The sequence below is a fragment of a genome, unplaced genomic scaffold, assembly GCF_019419815.1.
Source record: "Pyrus x bretschneideri cultivar Hongxiangsu unplaced genomic scaffold, Pyrus_bretschneideri_v1 Contig24, whole genome shotgun sequence".
NCBI lineage: Eukaryota > Viridiplantae > Streptophyta > Magnoliopsida > Rosales > Rosaceae > Pyrus > Pyrus x bretschneideri.
The window spans coordinates 2,637,249-2,660,162 of NW_025999546.1; the positions used below are offsets into that span (position 1 = coordinate 2,637,249).

At 36.9% G+C, this 22,914-nt stretch overlaps 2 protein-coding genes across 3 annotated transcripts; both read left to right on the forward strand.

Moving 5' to 3' along the window:
* The first annotated feature begins 1,237 nt into the window (after window positions 1-1,237).
* On the forward strand, window positions 1,238-6,371 carry LOC125478193 (ethylene-responsive transcription factor WRI1-like). Its single transcript, XM_048586023.1, has 7 exons — window positions 1,238-1,710; window positions 1,841-1,923; window positions 2,108-2,116; window positions 2,729-2,817; window positions 3,004-3,128; window positions 3,232-3,308; window positions 5,451-6,371. The coding sequence occupies exons 1-7, from the start codon at window positions 1,478-1,480 to the stop codon at window positions 6,170-6,172; spliced, it is 1,338 nt and encodes a 445-aa protein (XP_048441980.1). The 5' UTR covers window positions 1,238-1,477; the 3' UTR covers window positions 6,173-6,371.
* Window positions 6,372-9,396: 3,025 nt separating this feature from the next.
* LOC103942538 (protein FAR1-RELATED SEQUENCE 3) lies at window positions 9,397-18,307 on the forward strand. Of its 2 annotated transcripts, XR_007259033.1 has the most exons (8): window positions 9,397-9,695; window positions 10,151-10,235; window positions 10,345-12,644; window positions 12,808-12,897; window positions 13,760-13,909; window positions 15,851-15,966; window positions 17,549-17,659; window positions 17,755-18,307. XR_007259033.1 is itself a non-coding variant. In XM_048586135.1 (7 exons), exons 3-6 carry the CDS (start codon window positions 10,422-10,424, stop codon window positions 15,959-15,961), a joined length of 2,574 nt encoding a protein of 857 aa, XP_048442092.1. In that variant the 5' UTR covers window positions 9,398-9,695; window positions 10,151-10,235; window positions 10,345-10,421; the 3' UTR covers window positions 15,962-15,966; window positions 17,755-18,307. The 2 variants fall into 2 exon arrangements, 1 of the variants encoding a protein (XP_048442092.1); XM_048586135.1 differs by lacking the exon at window positions 17,549-17,659 and having other exon boundaries at window positions 9,398-9,695.
* The last annotated feature ends 4,607 nt before the right edge of the window (window positions 18,308-22,914 follow it).

The following is a 22,914-nucleotide window of genomic DNA, read 5'->3' on the forward strand; positions in this document are numbered from 1 at the left end:
TAATATTTTTTCAATCCTACAAAATCAACTACAATGCTATTTAGGTCAAACCAACTATAATCTGATTGTTGATGTCATTTTTGTACCTTATTTAGGGCAAACGTATTCATTACCAAACAACGCTTAAAGCAACTACAAGAAGGTACCAATTGGGTATCAAACTAAAACTTACTCTGTCACATAGAAAAACGCCCCTTCTATGAAGATAGCAACCCATTTAGCAAAATAAAGAAGTAGTAACTGACCTTGTATATTTACAAGGTCAGTTGTTACTTTTTCAAGTTAGGAAATTGGGTCTTGTAATATATTTTATTCGAAACTATTGTTTAGTAAGGAATTTGGACCCCACAAGATAAGATCAAGTTACAATGTTAATATTTTATAGTGAAAGATAAAATTTGAATACTTTGTAGTGATATTTTTTTTTTTTGAACTAACGACATTATTTATACTAAGGAGATGGAGAGTGGGCTAAGTCATAATGGGCTAGCAATAATATGGGTCAAATTCGTCTTTGATGAGAATCGAACCGAAGATGTCTTACTTATAAGTGAAGATAAATATCACAATACTAAGCGACTGTAGTGATAAATTTTTAAATAGCATAAAAGTGCCAAATGAACAAAATTCTCTTTCATCGAAAAATTTGCTAACTCTTCTGGAGATATTGTATCTTCTCCGAATCTATACATCCGGAGCCCATGGATTAAATGATCATGGCCTTAAAATTTGATCTTACGACCAAAAGTAAAGAAGTTAGTAAAAATTTTTAAAAGCTACAATAGTTTTGTGCCGTATGATCAAATTTTAAAGGTCATAATCATTTGATTCCGAATGTATAAATCTGTAGATGATCTCTTTCCTACCCAAAGGGCCAAATCCATAAAAGTAACTATCATACATACACGATAGATACTTCAACTTTTAAAAGTCCCAGGATACATACATACATACATACATACATACATACACCACGCAGAGACAGACAATGAGAGAGGGAAAGAGAGATTCTCTTTTGAAAGCTTAATGGGATGGAAGAAGGGGCCAGCCAGCGTTGAGAGGAGTTCGGATTGGCAGCATGGCTGACGGCAGATGCCAAGTGTAGGGTGTTTAATTAACTCTTGAGTTATCTTAACCCACCCCCATCTTTAACCCCTGGTTAACCTAACTTCACTTAAACCCCACAAAGCCATCAAATTACTAATTCGTCCTCCTACTTCTTTACTTCCACAGTATCTCCTCCCTCCCCCTCCCTTTTTTGGTAAACCACTTTTGGGCTTTGGCTACCAAAATGTCACTTCTTCTCATGCTTCTCGAAGCACTCCTCCTCATCCCTCCAACATTCTCACCATAAAACCCCTCCCATGCTTTTATTTATACCATCACCCCCAATCCCAACACTTCTTTCTCCATAAGTCCTTCAACATTCCTCATAAATACTCCTCCTTTCTTTTCTTCAAGTCCACAGAATCTCCAGATGAAGAGGTCCTCCAGTTTCTCCTGCTCTTCTTCTTCTTCGTCCTGCGCCGGGCCGGAGATTCCGAACCACTGCGTCCAGGCGGAGATTCAGAAACCGAAACCGAAACCGAAACGCGTTCGGAAGAAGAGAAAAACCTCAGGAGCAGCAGCGGAAGAGAAATGCCAGAATGCCAACGCCCCGAATTCAGGAACGGCAGGCGGAAGAAGCTCCGTTTACAGAGGGGTCACCAGGTAAACCCATCTTTTTTAATTAATTAATTGATTAATTAATTTTCCAATTTCTGCGCTGAAATTGCATGCCGAATTCTCAATTTGCATGTAGGAAATTATATTACATTTTTATAATTTTGGTTCGGTGCAGGCACAGATGGACCGGGCGGTTTGAAGCTCATCTGTGGGACAAGAGTTCATGGAACAACGTCCAGAATAAGAAAGGACGGCAAGGTAGTAATTTTAATTTCTAAATCCGGATTGGATCAATTTTTCTTGGTGTTTTCTTTTTTTTTCAATTAATATAAAAAAATTTATTTTTAATTTATTTTTCTTCTGTTTCTGACTATGTTTTTATTCCTGTAAATCTCTGTCAATGCAACGTTCATCTGCACCACTTTTGCCGCTGCTTATTTAGTTTATTTGGGTAAGTCAGACTCTTTCTTACTTACTCAGTTGCTCTTCTGTTACATTATTTTCCAATCTTAATTTTTATTTTTTTTTATGTACCCTTTATATTTCTACTTTTAATTTTAATTTTTTTCTTATTTAAGAAATCCAAAATGATTTCTGCATTACTCTTCACTTTATGTTTATCACTGAAATTTAAAATATATTAAAAGTGGTTTTTGAGATTGTTCATCATCAATTGTTTTAATGCTTTTGTGAGATATCTATGTTAAATTGAAAGGGTTTTTACCAAATCAACATTTCCCCTTAAATTGGTAGTTTCTTCAATTAACGGAGAGTTTTTACAGAAAAATCAAAATAATTGATGGTAGACAATCTCATTGATCATTTCTATTTATTTTAGTTAAAAAAAAACAAAAAAAATTAAGATTCTTCTCTGAAGTAATCCTTAATTATTGGCCATGGTGGTTGCCGGTGTGGTCATTAATAAAATTTGTTAAACTTCCTCTGCCTTTGACGTATCCACTATTTTTATGTATTATTTGTTAATATATATATATATATATATAAACATTTAAATTTATAATTTTATATAAATTTATTAATGTAATTGGTGTTTTGCATACAGGGGCCTATGATAGTGAAGAGGCTGCTGCTCGTACCTATGATCTAGCTGCCCTTAAATATTGGGGTCCTGGTACTGTACTCAACTTCCCGGTACATTTATTCTCCCACCTTCTCTTTATTTTCCAAATAACGCAACTCTTCTTTTACATTAAACTGTAACACACCTGATTCATCTATAATGTGACGGCTTAATGTTAAAAATTGTATTCACTACTACATAATAACGTCTACTAATCTTACTGCTAATTAATGAATGAATGTGAATTTATGTTGCAGCTAGAAACATACACAAAGGAAATTGAAGAAATGCAGAAGGCCACCAGGGAAGAATACCTAGCATCATTGCGCCGGAGGAGCAGTGGATTTTCGAGAGGGGTTTCAAAGTACCGTGGGGTGGCGAGGTAAGTAAATTCGCACTTGCACGCCGACAATTGGCCAGAATGTAGCTAACATTGTTCGAGATCACGCTCTTAGTTGTTGAAATCAATGTTTAATTTCTCACAGGCATCATCACAATGGGAGATGGGAGGCGAGAATCGGAAGAGTTTCCGGAAACAAGTACTTATACCTCGGAACATATGGTATGTACTTAGAACCCCATCTTTTTTCTTTTATTATGTTTTCTGCACTTTTAGATGCGGTTTCCAAATTGCTTCATTTTTCGTTTACTTTGCATGCCTTCACATTTTGTTTGTCACAGGCATAAATATCCGGCCTTTTGTGCAATTTTCAGAAAACAAAATATTCAGACCATTCAGTCGGTCCAGCTTAATTTTAATTTGGATCTTTCTGAAAAACTAGATGCTGCCAACTGCTGTACTGACTCTGTGTGTGAGTGTGTGTGTCTATATATACAACATATATATATATATAGATGCCAATTTCACAAGCTTTTGGCTCAGTCAATTTTCACAGACGTGATACGTGGCTTTAGGTTTTCATTCCGGTCCAAAACTTAAAATATACACGTCAAATTCAACCTGTGTTTCTTTTCTGTTCAAATAATACTACTAATAAATTATTTTCTGTACTAATAATACTAAAAATAATAATTAATTAAACAAAATAGTTACTTTTCTGTAACTATAAAAATCAAAGTTCGAGTTGTCCAAACAGCTTATTTGATAGACGCTCGCAAAGCTGAGAACCTAAGCTTGGTTCGCCCATCCTATATACCTTCTAATTTTTGGGTTTTATTAATAGTTTGGAAAATAAAAATTAACCTTAAAAATGCAGTTTGGTAATAAATGTTAATCAACTAGTAACTTTAGGTTTGAATCTCATGGATATAGAATTCGATATCAAATTAGGTTGTTTATTATGTAACTTAACCAAACTTTCTCTCACTTTAACGTAAAAAATATCGATTTACCAAAAATAAACTAGTAACTTTGGATTGAATTACAAAACTTTATAGGTTGCTAGAAAAAAAAAATGGTAGGTAGTCCTAGGAAAGCCCCACAAGTAAATTCCACAGGTGAGACGGGCCCACCAAATTTGCTACAAAATTGTTTTAGCCGAATTTGGTAGATCTGCCCCTAAATAGTAGTACTTTGTTTGTGGGGTTTTGGGTTTAGCACGGCACCGATCTGGTACACCCGGAACTGCAGTAGCAGGCGACACGCAAGCATTTGACTAGATCTGCGTTTCAGCGGCAAAAGGAGTGTGATACTAGAGTTTTAGTGCCAGCAGTGGGGGCACGTGACTTCCTTTTGAAAAATTAATTAATTAATTAATTAAAAGTGGCCTGTATTTTTCTTTTCTTCAGAAGACAGGATCAGATTTTCAAGACTTTTATTTATTTATTGTTATTTTCTTTTCATTTTTTACTTTTGGTTTTGATCCAAAAAACCTTTTAAAAAGCGACAGGCACGGGTGGTCACGTGTCTTATTGCTCCCCTTGTGGCTCTCTCTGGGTGTGCCAAGTCTTCCTGGACCTGGGTTTTGCTTTCCTGCCAGATCCTAACCGTCCAAATCTTGTCTGTGTTGAGCGTCTGCTTCCCATTTGTCCCATCTTTATTTCTTAGAGAAAAAGAAGACTAGAAACCTTGTGATCATTCTCATTCGCGTGTGGACGATTTTCAACCGTTGATGGATACATCTCTCGTTGTGTGGTTAAAATCTGTTAACGGCTGAGAGTTGCGCACGCGCACAAGAGGGAAAAATAATTAGGGTTTGAAATCCAAGATAAAATATATTTTAAAGCATGAATTATGTAGTGTCGGGGAACATAGATCCATTGCTTCAGGTTCGGTGTATCTTATTTTCTCTGTATTTTTCATTTTTGTTTTCCACTTTTTATGTTTGTTGTTTGAATTGAGACCCCAAAGGAAAATTAAAAAATAAAAAGGAGAAGGAATTTGAGAAACTTAGATGTGAAAGTGTACTAGTTGTCTTCACCTAATTCCTACCCTCTTTTTTGCTTTTTAATGCTTCAAAAATTAGGTATTGTGGGGCATACAAATTCTCAATAGATTAACTGCATGTTGCAATTGTACGGATGAATCTTCACTTATATGTAATTTTTACTAAAATATTGTCGTTAGAAAATTATAACGCTAGTTATGTATCGCACTGTAGACTGCATCACTGATAGAGATGGGTATGTTTCACAAATATATGGAATTACGTCTCGCCTCTATTTGGGTTGTGGTCTACAATGTAGTTCACAGATGTAGTTTTATTAGTCGTTTAATGATCGTTAACTGTTTGCTTTTTTGAAGATACACAAGAGGAGGCAGCAGCTGCATATGATAAGGCGGCGATAGAGTACAGAGGAACAAATGCAGTGACCAATTTTGATATCAGCAACTACATTGACAGAGTCAAGAAGAAAATCCATCCTCTGGATCATCAAGAATCAGAGGGTCAACCGCCTTCCACATGCTCGAACATTGGACCACCCCAAGAAGAAGAAGAAGAAGTCGACCGCAAAGTGCACCCATTACTACCACAACAGCAGCAGCAGCAACAAGAACAAGAACAAGAACAACGCAAAGTGCACCAATTGCAACCGCAACAGCAGCAGCAAGAACAAAAACAAGAGCTAAAACAAGAACGAATGATCTCGCCGCAACTTCATTACCCTCATCTGCTGCATTGCATCGGAAGCAATACAATGGAGCAAGTAATGGATCCTGAGCATGCAAAGGAGCACCAGTTTAGTTGGAACTTTTTGGACACCGGAATGATGACTCAGCAGCTTCCAGTTCCCGAAGACATTCACCTTGACAAGTCGTTGGAGTTACCTGACTTGTTCGAGGACTTGGGGTTCGAAGAGAATTTTGACTTGATATTTGGTGCAGCTGGGGATGGCAGCTTGGGTGGCTTGATGGAATCTGCTGGGAGCGGGGCGGATCAGGTGGGTGTCCAAAGAAACTTGGAGGACAATGGGTCATCTTTTTCTCTATCATCAACAACTACCTCTCTTTCTTTTATAACTTAATTGTGTTTGAAGTTTGAAGGGTGTTGGTCAATGTGGGAGGGTTGGGGGATTGTTGGGGTTGGTCTCGGTTTGTTGTGATTCCATGTGGGTGGGTTGACAGGGAAGATTGTGGACCAACAGAAATTATAAAACAAGAGAATGGCTTTGGCTTTTTTGTATCTTTGGTTTTGGGAGAAAGAAAGAAATTTTCTTTATTGTATACAAGTAGAGAATGGCAAAGGGAACAAAAAGGGGGAATCTTGATAAAGATTTTCTCTATTTTTAACCCTAAAAAATTAGATTTGTATGTTTAGGTGCGGAATTTCCGAGTAACGAGATTGAAAGTCAAAATATAAAGAAAATGCTCACAAAATGTTGGGTATGGGTAATTAAGAAATGCACTTTTGAGCGTTTCAAGGGCATGGAGGAGAAGAGACAGATTACACATTTAAAGGAGGTTGGCTGATCCCTCTGCCCTTGTAGTGCTTAAATAATGCATTTTCTAATCTCTCTTACCCAACGTTTTGCGATATTTTCCTTTGTTAAATGGTTTAGACTTAAAAAATATGTGTTATTGTTACTCAGTACTATGATCTGATGGTATTTCTCTTCATTTGGAAGTTAAAGGTTTTAGATTCGAATTTCGTTGATGACAAATTCGATACCAAATTAGGTTGCCTATTGTGTGGTTTAGTCGAACTTCTCCTCTTCCTAATGTAAAAATATCGATGTACTAAAAAACAAATCTATGTTATTAAATTTAGCACTTTACAATTTATAATAAGTGTGTCGGCTAAAAAGTTTGACCTGACTTTGAGAGCTTGCTTGTGGCTCAAGCCCATCAAGCCTAAATGGCAAAGAGTTACAAGAGGCTCTCTTCAAGTAGCAAATCGGTGGTTACAGATGGAGATTCAGTCATTGAATCATTATTTACAGGAAAAACCAGTTCAGTTTGAAAAGACTAAGGATTGGTTTGGTATTGCTGTATTTTGAAAAAAATTTGCTTTTGCTGTGCTACGAGAATAAGTAGCTGTGAAATAAAGCAGCAGAGTGTTTGGTAAACTTCTTTGTAAAAATGCTTTTGAAATTAAAAAACAGTATTATAGTATTTGATAAACTTTTATGTAAAACAGATGTGAAAAAAAGTTGGTTTTTCAAAGCTGGGTTTTGCAGCTTTGTGTTTTTGGTTTTTTTTTTCATCCAAAACTGTGAAAAAAAAAGATGAAGGTGAATGTTTACCAAAAATAAAAAAGCTCTCAGCCTTTTTTGATAGCCATTTTTTTCAGAATCACCTCAGTACCAAACTAGGGCTAACGAGCACAGCAATGAGCTGCAACATTTGCTTGGAATCCAATCTTCCACAATTTTTCCAACGATCGACATATTAGGAGACAATCTGAAAAGAATCATTCTCAAAAATAAAATTGTGGAAATTGAACCTCCTTTCCTGCACCAAGCCATGCCTTCTGCAATTATTTTGTATGCGTGTTCTACAAGTTGTTTTAAGGCATACATCTAACAAAAAGTACACAGGCGCTAGCTTGTAACTATCCTCTCAGTCCATGTAATTCAAAACTTTCATTTCTAATCTCTCAATGTAATTTTTACAAAAAAAAAAGAAAAAAGAAAGAAAAAGGAAAAATCTCTGAGTGTAATTTATAACTTTCCACCTAAGTGACTATAACCATCCTATTAGGATTTTGACATAAAATATCCGTACTCTAACGATGTGATTAAAGAGTATCAATTTAGAAAAAAATTGAATTGCATTCTAATTCTAACTAATAGGTTTCCAATATGTTGTATATTGGCTTTAGTGGTCATAAAACGCAATTAGGTGTCACTCATGCCTTGTGAGGTCCTCTTAATGACTAGTCATATAATGTGACATGAGAATAACAAAAAGATTTAATTGTCTTAGTATTAATCACCTCACAAATTAGAACCTTATGGATCCCACACCGAGGCTAGTGTATTGAGATAAGTACATTAGAATGATGGAACGAATTAAGTGTGAGATTAATTAGATAGTCGTAATTAATCATATCAACGATTAGTCGTTAACCTACAAGTCTTGAAATTGTTTGCATTTCTAGGGCCCATTAGCTTGTATTTGGACATAAAGATGACTTAAGTGTAAAAGGCCCAAATAAAGGCCCACCACACTAGCTTCTCCTTCATTTTTGGGTTTTCGTCCCATCTAAAACAAGAAAGGAGAAAACCTCTCCATCTGTGACGCAAAACCGCCCTCGGAGCATGCTTTAAATCCAATGTAGCAATCTCACCTACTTCTTTCGATCATTGGTTTCATATTATGTGGGAGTACTATCAAACCGTAGTACTAAGTGACTTGTTTACTTGTTTAATCCCAATTGCAAAGGGTCTCTTATGGCTCACTAACTAAACCTGAAACTTTATAGGCAATGTTATCCAGATGACTGTTTTTACTTCTCACACACCATTCTTAATTTTTGACTGTGGGATCAAGGAGTATATAAAAAGAACAAATGAGTGTGTGAATAACACTATTTTTTTTTATTTTTATATTGATACACAATATTATTGGAACAATTGCATTTTTCTTTCTCTTTGCTTCCAAAACCCTAGCTATTCATACCTTTGCACCATATATTCTCATCAAGTTCATCCCACACTTTTGGTTCACCCTCCTAGTGAGGATAAATAAGTCCTCCAGGACTCTTGACTATGAGTGAGACCAAGATGTATATCATTGCTCTCTCTTTTTTGTCAAGAGAGGTCTTAATCTGGAGAACAACTTACATAAAATGAGTTTACCGTCACGTGGCGTCTCAATTCAATAATATATTGTTATGTGGAGAAAAACTTGCACATAACAATGTATTATTAGACAAAAAAAAACAAAAAAAAACCATAGTAACGACAAACCCGTTCCATATGAGTTCTTAGTAGTTTGAATTATTTCCTAAGTACGATTTTTTTTTTAAAACAAACGATGTTATCTTACACAAAGGGAAATAAAGAGTGGGCTCACAATATGCTAACAATAATGTAATTTAAATTCGTATTTAACGAGAAACGAACCTAATATTTATAAGTTACAAGTAAAGAGAAATATCATTACATCATAATAAACACGACAATTATGAATTTGATATCTAGTTAAAAAATGTTCTGTAGTACTCAGCATCGCTGTTGGCAACAGTACACGTGCACCAGACGTACACGTAATAATTACCAAACAGTGAAAAAAATTAAGAGATGGAGAGTGAAAATGTCAACCCAAAAAATTAAAAAAAATAAAAAAACGAAGGCAGAGAGTGCAGCAGTGACGAGGACGACGGCGACACCCTCTTTTTTTTCTGGGTTTTTGGTTTGGGGCTTATACTTTATGCACTCGCACTCTGCTACTCCCTTAACAGAAACAATTGGAGCTCTACGCTCTTATACTCTTGCAGGTACTTTAGCCCAATTTGACAAACCCTAATTTCCAACACTCTGTGGAAATTCAAGCGGCAATGCCACTGCAATTCCCAGTCCCAAAATTGAGGCTCGAAGAAACCAGGTGAAACTCTGGTTTTATTTATTTAATTATTCTTCAATTTTGTCTGTGCTTCGTTTGATCCCATTTTCTGTTCACAGAAATATCCAATTGAACAGGTTTTTGGTTTTGTTTTTGAAATGATATCTGAACTGAATGTTACTTTACTTACTGTTTTGTTTGAATTAGAGAGGTAATGAATTACTATGAATGATTTGTGTTTTTTTCTGTAAACTCAAGAAATCAGGAATCAATGCAACACCGTGACCCGAGTATTTTCGGTTTTGTTTCAGTTTTAATAGATTTAATTTGAATAACAAAGATTTTTGCACCTCAACGTGTTCTCGAAATTGTGTTGTGAGCATATCATGGTAGAAATGGTACATTGGCGAGAATTCTTATTACACACCTAAATTGGATTGGAGTGGGAAAAGTGAAGTAATTTATCAGGATATTCATTAAAGTTTGGTTATTTGCAGCTAGTTTCTGCTCTTCTCATTCCAAGGAGCGTTCCCGGCCAGGATATTTGTGAACAACCACTTACTCCTTGGTGTTTGGATCTCGGTAATCTTTTACCTTTTTATTTGTTTTGATGTTTTTATATAGAATAACTACCTTCTGTTGATATATAATTTTTTGTATAATTAATCAGCTTGTTTTATTGTCCCTTCAGCTGGCATAATTGTGAGGATTCTTCATAGTCAGAGCTAAAGGAATGATATATATGTTCATATCATTCAGAAAACTGTAATGGAAACTGAAGTGTTGGTAGATGCTGAGGGAGAAAACATGGAACATCACGTGGCAGAAAGCAATGAACCTGATAAAGGTCAAAAGCAGAATGTGAATGAAAATTTTTCAGGGAGAGAGGTAAATATTCAGGATCATTCTAAGCCACATGTGGGAATGGAATTCGAGTCGGAGGACGCTGCCAAGATTCTGTATGATGCATATGCGAGGAATGTAGGCTTTAGCACCCATGTTGGCCAGTTTACTCGTGCTAAGCCTGATGGACCTATAGTGACATGGGACTTTGCATGTTCGAGAGAGGTATTCAAACGAAAGAATGTAGAAAGCTGCAATGCCATGCTACGTGTAGAGAGAAAGGATGCAAACAGTTGGGTTGCGACAAAGTTTGTTGAGGACCACAACCATTCTATGGTAAGTCCTAGTAAGGTCCATTATCTTCGACCCCGTAGACACTTTGCTGGTGCTACGAAGAATACATCTGAGACTTTGGATGCCACTACTGATTCATACTTTTCCATGGATGGTAATCATGTCTCTTATGAACCAAATCGCGGAGGCAGGAGCGTCTCCCCTGTGGAACCAAACCACTCAGCAAGGATCCTTCGGCCTGTTAACTGTATAAGGCCGTGTAGCCGAAAGAGAATGCTTGGGCGAGATGCTCAAAATCTTCTAAACTATTTCAAGAAGATGCAAGCTGAAAACCCTGGCTTCTTCTATGCTATACAGCTTGATGATGAAAACCGCATGACCAATGTCTTTTGGGTCGATGCAAGATCTAGGACAGCTTATAACCACTTTGGCGATGCTGTAATTTTTGATACAATGTATCGACCAAATCATTACCAAGTCCCCTTTGCTCCTTTCACTGGTGTAAATCATCATGGTCAGAAGGTCTTGTTTGGTTGTGCATTACTTCTAGATGAGTCCGAGTCTAACTTTACATGGCTGTTTAGGACATGGCTTTCTGCCATGAATGATCAGCCTCCTGTTTCTATAACTACAGACCAAGACAGAGCCATACAAGTAGCAGTTGCTCAGGTTTTTCCAGAAACGCGGCACTGTATATGCAAGTGGCATATTTTAAGGGAAGGCCAAGAAAGATTGGCTCATATATATCTTGCTCATCCTTCCTTCTATGGAGAACTTTATAGTTGCATCAACTTTTCGGAGACAATTGAGGATTTTGAATCATCGTGGGCATCCCTTCTTGATAGATACGATCTACTGAGAAATGATTGGCTGCAGGCAGTGTATAATGCTCGAAAGCAATGGGCCCCAGTTTATTTTCATGGAACTTTCTTTGCTGCAATTTCCTCAAATCAAGGTATTAGTTCTTTTTTTGATGGCTATGTGAATCAACAAACGAGTATACCTATGTTTTTTAAGCAGTATGAAAGGGCTCTCGAGCATTCGTTAGAAAAAGAAATAGAGGCAGATATTGATACAATGTGCACTACACCTGTACTGAAAACACCTTCACCAATGGAACAGCAGGCAGCTAACTTGTATACCAAAAAAGTTTTTGCGAAGTTTCAAGAGGAATTGGTTGAAACTTTTGTTTATACTGCAAATAAGATTGAGGGTGATGGGATAGTCAGTAAATACAGGGTTGCAAAATATGAACATGATGATAAGGCGTATATGGTCATATTAAATGTCTCCGAAATAAAAGCAAGCTGCAGCTGTCAAATGTTTGAATATTCGGGCATCCTTTGTAGACATATTTTGACTGTCTTCACAGTAACAAATGTTCTTACCCTTCCATCACATTACATATTGAAGCGATGGACAAGAAATGCTAAATCTTGGGTTGGACTAGATGAACAAAGTTCAGATTTGCAAGGTATTGAGACATTGACTATGCGCTTTAACAACCTATGTCGGGAAGCCATTAAGTATGCAGAAGAAGGGGCAGTTGGTGTAGAGACTTACAATGCGGCAATGAGTGCTCTACGAGAGGGTGGGAAAAAGATTGCTGTTGTAAAGAAAAACGTTGCCAAAGTCACGCCTCCTAGCTCTCAGGCAAGTGGAAATGCACAGGAAGACAGTTTGAAGACAAGCCAATTGCCACCTGGCGAAATCGCCCCCTCATTGTGGCCTTGGCAAGAAGCATTGCCACATCGCTTTAATCTTAATGATGGAGGAGTTCCTGCTGCTGATTTGAACCAGCCCAGCATGGCTCCTGTCTCCATTCACCCTGATGGTGGCAGTCTTGATAGCACGGTATGAATCTAGGAGGTTTATTGTTATTTAGTTTGTTTCCATTTATACCTTTTTCTCTGACTATGTGTTTATTTTATACCTGATATCTGGAGAGTCTTAGTTTTGAATATGTTCTCTAAAGATATAGGATTTTGACCCATTCAAATTTTTAAATTTGATGTAGGTGGTCGTTACTTGTTTCAAGTCCATGACATGGATCATAGAAAATAAGAATTCAACATCAGCTGGGAAAGTGGCTGTTATCAACTTGAAGGTATGAATATCCATTTTGTATATGTGAAGAATATTTCTAACTTTGCTTCCTATATGTTGGAGGTTTCTTCAATTTCACTCAAGAAGAGTATAACAATTTTCATTGGCTTATTCATTGAATTGCCGCCTGAAACCGCCATGTGTCACTTTACCTCCTGAAACTGGATTTGTCTCATATTACCCCTTGAAACTGCCAACATCGAATCATTTCACCCCATTTATGTCCACATTGGCAGAGATTTGACAGTTTTAGAGGTTAAGGGCAGTCTAAAAATTCATACCACGCCAACCACAATAGCTCATCTTTGCCAGCATGGTATGCAATGTCCATAATGCCTTTCATTTATCCGTGAGACAGAATTAACGGAAATGGGATGAAATGGATCGATTTTGGCAGTTTCAAGGGGCAAAGTGAGACAAATCCAATTTCGGGGGTAAAGTGAGACACTGAGACTAATAGGCAGGTTCATGAGGCAAATCAATATATAAGCCAGTTTCATTCTCATGATACCTTAATCATTAGAAGTGCTCAACTAAGGGATTTAAGTTGAGGAACAATGCACTAAAGGGCTAGATTCAGTGAATTATTTATTTCAAAAGTTGTGTCAAATTTAACCATTGAATGCATTGCCCCTCATCATAAGTCATTTTAGGTGGTAAACTTTTTCCTTAACAAAATGCTACTTTAGTTCAGAAGTGATTTATCATCTTTTGAAAACCATTTAAATATTTGTGCTATTTCTGTTCAATCCATTTAATTATTCTTCTCGCTGTATTTTCAAATAACTTATGCATGCTGAATTTGGCTCCACTAGAGTAGCCTTCTTGGCTTGCTGTTCTAATTTCTTTTACTCCACCTGTAGCTACAAGATTATGGAAAGAATCCTGCAGGGGAGAAAGAGGTACAGTTTAGGCTAACAAGGGTTACGCTAGAGCCTATGTTAAAATCGATGGCCTATATCAGTCAGCAGCTCTCTGCTCCAGCCAACAGAGTTGCTGTCATCAATTTGAAGGTATGGAAACTCAAAAATTTCAACTTATCTCCCATCAATTTTTCTGAGGAAGTTCAGTATGTTGAGATCTTATAACAGTTTTTTCTTTGTGTTAAAGTAATCACAATTTAATTTCTAGGCCTTCACCCTAGTTTTACAATTGAATAGGCATCAGTTAGACTTGTGACAGAGAGTTGTTGAATGTGAGATGGCTCTGATATCCAGGATTGGCATCAGATCCTGCAAAAAATTGTGGGTTTAGTTCAACAAAGTTAAGTTACAGGAATTGTGCTGTAGCTTGGAGGTAAGATTTTGGGCTTCCAGAATAAGGATTTCCTGTTGGCAAAATTTTAGGGAAAGACAGACTTTTGGTTGAAAAAAGATATGCCTAAAGGGTCAAGGTAGGAAATGCTAAGCTCAGAGAGTTTTTTGGGGCTGTGAACAGTATCTTGAAAATATTGTTTCCTATTTCTTTTGTCTTTCTGCAAGCCGATTAATGTTGGGTAGTTTTGGGGTTTTAGAATAGGATTTGTATGGGTTGATGCAGCTTCTTTGAGTCACATTAAACTCTGTTTCCATGAGGGGCAGGGAGCAGATTTTCCCTTAGAGCATTTGTTATCTGGAAAGAAACTCGTCAAAATATTTGTGACATTATGGATACTTTGAGGACTAGAGGGAGAATTTGGCTCATAGATGGTAGGGAGGTGGTTGGAACTGTGGGGTTTTCTGTCCCTGTATTTTTCAGTTGGGATTAGAATCTTTGTTTTCGTTTGTTTTGCTAATTTGACATCCAGCTTAGTGCATATTTTTCAGTTTGGTAAATGATAAAAATTTAGGTGAACAGAAATAGAGTTTAAGTATAAGAGCTTGGTTGGAGTAAACAATAACTAACTAATTGGAAGTTACACTAAACAAGTTGGGTACAATTATTATACTGTCTTTTGTTTTTTAATGTATCGTCACGTTCTTTTTCCTTAGAAATTGTGAAGTTTGTTCTCGTAGAAGTTTATTGGAATTAATTTGACGAATACGAGATTGTTTGGTAAAAAGTTAAGGGCATGTTTGATAATTATTTTGTATTTAGTTTCAATTTTCGTGCTAGAGATGGAGGGAGATATGAAGGAGATTATATGAAGCAAAAACTTGAAATACAACTTGAAATTGTTTTCAATTTTTGGTTTTTAGTTTTCATTTTGTGTCATTCCATACAGATTTTTTTTCACTTATCTTTTACCATCCTTCCTTCACTCTTTTTTCGTTCGTCCTTTCACTCACATACTTGTCCTCTATCTATAGCACAAAATGGAAAATAAAAACTAAAAACTAAAAACTAAATGGTTATGAAATGAGCTCTATTGATTTATCACTGATCATGTGACATTTTGTGGAAATATATCATCGTGGTTTCTAAATGTGTTAACATCTGAGACACATTAAACAAAAAAGAATAACCAGTTAAGTAGTTTTCCCAAGCGTTTCCTTTGTATTTCTGATACCATGAATGGATGTCATAGAACCAAAAAACCTAAATCTGACATTCAGTTTATACACAAATCCGTATCTAGTCACAACTACCAAGTATAAACTGAAACCAAGTTCATCACTTCATCATTCAACGAACAACAAACAGAGAGGTGCAAGCTTGCCAGAGCTGGCTGGAAGCGGCCAGAGGAGATAGCGGTCATTGGGATTTGATGGTTGAGCTCTGATGAAGCCAAAAGGGTCCTTGTTTTTTGGTCAAAAGCTGATATGTCCTGGATGTTATCTCAGATTTTTTATGCGATTCATAATCCTATTGTATTTAGGGTGGGCTAGCTGGATTGCACATAATCCGGTCTACCAAAAGGGCACTGAGTGTTCAACATATGATATTTTTAAGTAATCCAAATTTATACGAAATTATTCAGTTTTCCGTAAATTTGTCAGCACAAGTGTTCATTGTACATTATTGTGGTTTCTCAGCTTCAAGATACAAAGACAACTTCTGGAGAAATGGAGGTCAAGTTTCAAGTTTCCAGAGATACACTAGGCTCCATGTTGAGATCAATGACTTACATACGTGAGCAGCTATGACAAATGTAAGCATACTATTTGAAGTACTATTTTGGTTTTATATTATGAAATGATTGAATGACTTATTTTGATGCATTCTGGTTTCCATTTCTTTTGAGGCGTTGTTCTGTCCCTATCCCTTTCTGCCATATTGTTACAAGTTGATTGGAGAATACTTTTTAATGTCTTTTTCGTACATCCGTACTACCAAAACATCTAGAATATTGATATCTAATCCTTGTTTATATCTATATGTATAACCTAAACCCTTCAAATAGGAGAAGCACATAACGTAAGTTGTTTAGCTTTCCAACCGAGACCTAAACATTAAAATATTTCTTTTCAACGTTGCCTGGCCTATGCAAATCCACAATGTCAAATAGGTTCTTAGTCTGCCTCGCCCAAAACCTTACAGGAAATACCTTGTGATAATCACATTAGATAAATAGACAGCGCAATACTCTACACAACTTTAAAAAAGTTCCCCAGTATTATATTGTCTTTCAGCGTACTTACTACAGCATGGAATTTATCAGTAGGAAGGTTAATTTCCACAGATAATCAGTAAAAAGAATTTACTACCTCCTCCTCAGCGCCAGAAGCAGTGGGTTGAAAAGGAAATTCCTTACCATCATGGCAATCCACCACTTGAAAACCTTACCAAAATTGAATTAACATTCGACGAAACGTGCTTCATGGAGTTTACTCTCCTTGCACAAAGCATTAATATAAGACAGAGAGAGTATACGCACTTGGACACACATTTTTCCCATTCATCTCCTGCTAAAGCTGAACATCTTTTCCAGAGCATAAGACAAATCTTGATATGTAGAGTAGGTTCTCAAAACCCTAAAGTAACATAAAACCAAACCAAATTGGATGAATCCATGAACCTGCGGGCATATTCCCCTTGCCGAACAATGTAGGGCAGAGTCACCAGCTCTCCCGTTGTGCACACGACTGTACACGGTGCAGTTGCCTTTCCCATTGCCTTTTACGGTGGCCTCCCTGACCCGGTGGTTCTTGTGTGAATGCCTAAAGTTCAATGAATTCAAAATCAAACTGTCTATAGCTCCCTGGTAACACAGAGGGATTTCCAATCCCATCTCTCGTATTTGCACCATCTGGGAACTAGGAAGGTGGAGTATTCCGCTATGACATCTAACAGCAGTAGAAACTATTATCTGCTCTCAAGCTTCCATCGCTCTCTCTGATGCTGAAATTTTCTGAGGTTTGAAGGGTAAAGATTTCCGTTGAAGCTTAAAGTTTAACAAATAAAAATAAAAAATAAAATAAAGGATGTGGTCAGCTCTCGGTGTTGAGACCTTGATTGTTGTAGTCACTCGGGGCTTTTGAAATGCAAAAGCTTGTACGAGTTCTGTTCACTTGTCCTCTTTGAGTGGTCAACTGGAAAGGCTGGTCCGGCAGAGAAAAACAGTATCTGAAAATCCAACTTCCTAACAACAATCTGAGAATCAAGGATGATTGGTCTTACAACCTACCTAGGGTTAGCCTGGAGTATTCTTGTTTGCTAGGTTTGTTTAATAGGAGCCTCTATGAGCGCTCACCTCACTACGAGTCTAACTGACTGTCTTCATGCTGCTGCAGCTGCTCAAGGTTTTCGTACCGTCCAGACCATCTTGATATCTTCAAAACCACACTAGGATACTTCAGCAATTTAGCATTTACATATCATTTCCTACTTATTGTATTTATTCGGTATGATGAAGTTATTTTTGGGAGAAATGGATTTGTTCGATTTTGGTACAATTGTTATAATTGGTGACTCTGTCATGAATCTGTGTTGACAACAGAGAGCTGCATTCTGATGTGAAAGTCTATAAACAAGAGTTATTTCATCTGCTTTGAAGATGCCTTTACCAAGCTCCGAAGCCAATAACCGTATCAAAGTTATCGATGTATGAAAGGCGGCACTAGAGATAGACAAGTGAGGATGTGTTGCCCCATAACCAACGGATCCGTGTTGATTGAGTGTTGGATGAAGAAATTTGGTTTACTTGTAGTTAGTTGGAGTCTTGTTTAGTTTTAGGTAGGAGGTATATAAATTGTTTCCATGTAACCGTGTTTTCGTTGTATTTATATGTACATTGTTAGTTGTGACTGTCCAGATGCAATTGAGCCTAGAATGTTTTCGTTATATTTATGGGATGTGATATTCACATACCTCATTTTACTTATCACACACTTTTCTAATTTTCGGCCGTCAGATCGGATGGATTGAAGAAGATCAACGGACATAAATGAGTAAGGGATGTGTGAGAAGTAATTTGGGATGTGTGGATAGCACATCCCATATTTATATGCACATTGTTAGTTGTGAATGTCCAGATGCAATTGATCCTCGAATGTTGTCGTTATATTTATATGCACATTGTTAGTTGTGACTGCCCAGGTGCTACTGAGGCTTCGGCATATATTTTGTATCTCAAGTTTCGGACGGGTGCTTCAGTTTTGTAACTTAGAGAATTGGTCAGCGATTTCCCTCCCATCCAACCTCTGATTTCATATGATACAATACTTATTTAATGAGGGAGCATTTTTGTTCACCATCATTTAGTGTGGTGTATGCTTACCACCTTATTTATCACCGTTAGATGAGTTTGAATTTCAAGATTCGTGTGGTAAATAAACACAAATCTCAAAATTCGAACTTATCTAACGGTGATAAATAGTGTGGTGAGCATACACCACACAAATGGTTGTGAGCAAAAATGCACTCATTTAAGAAAGAGTTTTTATCACTAACAGTCCTTGAAATTGACTCATTCCATCAAGATGGTCTTTGAAATTAAAAATTGATCGATCAATGTAATTCTTGAAAATTGATGTCGCAAATCAATATGATCATTCTGTCATAATTTTGTTAAAATTTCTGTTATGTGATTGAATCCAACTATAATTAAATATGGCCATTAAAAATATTTAAATAATATAAAATATTTTTTATTTTATTTTATATAATAAAAAACTCAAAAAAAAAAAAAAAAATTGAAACAAATCATCTTCTTTTCCCTCCACCGAGCGACCAGCCCAACCCCACCCCGTCGTGCACGCACCCCGAGCAACCACTTCTTCCCTTCATACATTGCCACAAAATGCAACATCCCAAGCCCTACCCTCATCCTCACTTTTCCCTGCAACGCAATCAGTCCGCAACCTGAATCGCTTTGGGGACATCCAATTTTCTTAGAGCAACTCCACCGTAGGTGGATGCTCGGGGGACAGGCTAGAGAAAAGGGGCTCGAGGCCCTGTGGACCGGCTCCAGCGTGAAGGAGCCCGAGTGGAGGTGGAGGCCCGAGCTCCGGGCCTGTGAGGAATTGCCAGCCCGAGATCCCGAGTGGATGTGACGCCAGGGCTGACGTCAGCCTGGCGTCAGACCTTTTTTTATTTTTTTTCTGTCAGGCGCGTGCACCCCACTAGTTGTGGGGGCGCGTCGCCGACACAGTTTTAGAAAAATCAGCTCCCTTTTCAGATTCAAAAGTTACTGTTGGGAAGCCACATGGCTTCCCACGGTCCATTCGATCTCAACGGTTAAAAAAAAAGAAAGTCTTATTTAATATCCACCGTTCGATCTGAGATCAACGGTCGATATTAATATGCTTTATAAATAAATAAATAAAAGAAAAAATAGTTTTAAAATTAAAAAAAGTTACAGTTGTGACACGTGGCACGATCTGGAGTGTTGGAATTCAAATTTTTTTATATCCAACGGCAGAAATTAATTAGTTGAATAAAAATTTAAATGAATTGTAAAAAATTGTAAAAAAAATTGTAAAAAATTCAAAAAAAAATCTGAAATTTTTTTTTTAAAAAAATGTTTTTACTTTTCTATAAATAGCTTCTCATTATCATCTACCTTACACCACAATTTCATATTTTGTCAACTACTTTCAATCACATTCCTTTCTTTCTCTCAAAGTTTCAATCCATTTTTTTTCAACAAAATGACTACTGATGTAGGTACAAATTGGGATAATGACACATGACACAACGAGTACGATTAAAAATCTTATCGGAAATCCATCCCCAATAATTGTTTTTTTGGATTTTATGACAAATGGTGCAACGATAATGATTAAAAATTTTATCCGAAATTACAAATAAAATTATTTTGTATTATTTAATAATACTTCAGATAATGATACGTGGCGCAACGAGAACGATTAAAAATATTATCCGAAATTACAATTAAAATTATTTTGTATTATTTTATAAATAAAAAAATACTAATATTTTATTGCCTATTGTCAGGGCTATTGAAGTGTAACGGTGGAGATGCAAAAGGTGATTACTGTTCATTAAGGGCAGTTACTATTTACCAGGTGGATTGAATAGTGAATAGCCTAGGGGAGGGCTCCAACGCTGGAGTTGCTCTTAAGCTTTGGTGCTTTGTCACACGCCAATAATGGCACGCCGGCGACCTGAGTCACTGACTCCCTCACCAAGACCTACTCCCAGATTCGCAAGAAGAAGAAGACGGTGTGCTTTCCTCTACCGTTTTCGCACGTCTGATCAGCCATCCTCGACTGCACTTATTCTGATTTCAGATGCATGGCCGTCTGGGGTGGTTGGTAGGGAGGGGAAGATCATTATCATCTTTTTTTTTATTTTTTATTTTTTATTTTATATATTTTTCTAAAAATGAAAATTTTTATTTCAATATTTAAATAATATTATTTAATTAGATTTGTAGGACCTAGTTATTTGCCACGTTAGTACATAACAAAATTTTTGACAGAATTATAACGGAAAGACCACACATTGATTTATGACACCAATTTTCAGGGACTATATTTTCAATTTTAAAAATCATCTTGATGGGATGAGTCAATTTCTGAGACCATTTGTGATAAAAACCCTTTACAAAAAGAAGTTTGCACATGTTCATAATATATAATCCAACCCGTTAATTGCTTAACCACATCTAACCCATTAAGCTAAGTGATCACTCAAATCCAACCTGTTAAGCTAATGAGTCTAAATGCAAAGTTGATAAGTCTTGCAATTGGCAATCCTTTGACACTATCCCCAAATTGAAAAACCTAATTTACATGTCGATGTACTCTTCCTGCAAAATTTGATGGGCCAGAGAAGAATGGAGAGAGAGTAGAGAGCGAGAGGGAACCAAAAGCAAGGGTCGAACATGAGCACAAATAGCGGAGTATGTGCGATATGTGCGATAGTGCGAGACAAAGAGTCAACACTTACGACTTTATTGAAATTACACAAACACACTCAATTAACGGGTGCTAACGAGTTTCTAACACTTTGACATGCTAACTTTCGTATTGTGGCACGCTAAAACATCGCTATTAGCCTTGACACTAGCCTTTCTTCTAAATTATTTCAAAATGGTAGGTAAAATGTTGGCAAATTGCATGTAAAAAAAAAAAAAAAAAAAAAAAAAAAGAAGATCTAGGAAAGAGTAGACCTCGAGGCCTTAAATTATTTTTTTGGAAATTACTACAACATAGTAGGCAGTTATATATGAAGGGTTCTTACTGGTAATAACACATTCACTGATTGAGCTGCAAATTTACAAAGGTTATTACTGGTAAGAACGCTTGCAAATATTCAACTCTACTAATGAACGTGTTCTTACAAGTAAGAACAAGTGTTAATTTTTAGCTCTAATAATGAAAGTGTTCTTACCGGTAAGAACACGTTCATATATGACTACTGTCCTGTTTTGTACTAATTTCTAAAAAAATAATTTTAGGCCGCGGGATCTACTCTTTCCAAGATCCTTTTTCTTAAATTATTTCGAAATGGTAGGCAAAGTGTTAGAAAAATGTATGTCATAACAAGCCTCGCAAGTTGTCGCCAGAATGCAAGGCATGACATGTCTTCACAAGCCATGGCCTGTCTTGACACACTAACCTGCCCATCGTGGCATGCCATAACACACCGCACGAATTGTCGACAAAATGCATGGCGTGTCTTGACATGCATTCTGTCGACAATTCGCGACACTTGTTATGTTGGGGCCAACAACGATGTTTTTGCGTTCCACAATGCCAGGGTTTGCGTGGCATGCCATGCATTTTTCTAAATTTTGACACACTAACCCTTGCATCGTGGCATGTCAAAACATCGTTGTTGGCATGCGATGACATGTCACATGTCTTGACGAGCCATGGCTTGTCTTGACACGCTAACCCTTCCATCGTGGCATGGCATAAAAAGTCTCGCGAATTGTTGATAGAATGCATGACGCGTCATGACATGCATTCTGCTAATAATTCTCGACGCTTGTCATGTCAGGGTCAACAAAGATGTTTTGGCATGCCATAATAAGAGGGTTGGCATGTCATGCCATGCATTTTTCGATCTAGTTTTGTTCAGATTTGACTTGTTTAAGAAACGAGTTACATTATAAGTGGTGAATACCATGATGATTAATTCCTTTTCTTTTTTCAAATCACTACATCCCGCGTTCAAATTCTTCACATATCCTTAGCGCAGTAGAATATCTTTGTACTAAAGAGGAAACTAGTTAGGTTTGAGCTTATATATATGCCCTGAGTATCAAGCCAGTCAGAGCAAAAAAATCCTACATGGCACTTCAAATTTAGCAAAAAGTAGCATTTATGGAGTTTGTTATAGATGCTAAGGTCCTTCTCTCTCTCGCGCGCACACACAGACACGCACACAGATTAAGTACTCTCTGAGGGAAATGATAAACATACTTGCGAACTTAGGATTTGTTCAAACATGACATGTTTGTTGTTTTCGTTTGATTTATTCAATTCGATGCCCATAAAAAAATAGGGGTGTGTGAAAAGCAGCTCTCTGTTCTAACACGCAAATATTTATGGTTATTGAATTGTCCAAAGTTAGTCAACGAGGGATGAGTCCAATTAATTTCGTGTGGCATTGTGCTTGTATCTTGTTCTTATATGGACAAGTTTTGGTTGCTTCATCTCTTGTAATCGACTGGTTATACAGTTAT

What these genes read in the sequence shown, in the direction of transcription:
- LOC103942538 (XM_048586135.1), top strand. Translation starts at nt 10,422, where the DNA reads ATGGAAACTGAAGTGTTGGTAGATGCTGAGGGAGAAAACATGGAACAT. An exon ending in GTGGCAGTCTTGATAGCACG is followed by an intron (nt 12,645 to 12,807) that starts GTATGAATCTAG and finishes AATTTGATGTAG; the next exon opens with GTGGTCGTTACTTGTTTCAA. An exon ending in TGGCTGTTATCAACTTGAAG is followed by an intron (nt 12,898 to 13,759) that starts GTATGAATATCC and finishes CTCCACCTGTAG; the next exon opens with CTACAAGATTATGGAAAGAA.
- LOC125478193 (XM_048586023.1), top strand. Translation starts at nt 1,478, where the DNA reads ATGAAGAGGTCCTCCAGTTTCTCCTGCTCTTCTTCTTCTTCGTCCTGC. An exon ending in GTTTACAGAGGGGTCACCAG is followed by an intron (nt 1,711 to 1,840) that starts GTAAACCCATCT and finishes GGTTCGGTGCAG; the next exon opens with GCACAGATGGACCGGGCGGT. An exon ending in AAGTACCGTGGGGTGGCGAG is followed by an intron (nt 3,129 to 3,231) that starts GTAAGTAAATTC and finishes AATTTCTCACAG; the next exon opens with GCATCATCACAATGGGAGAT.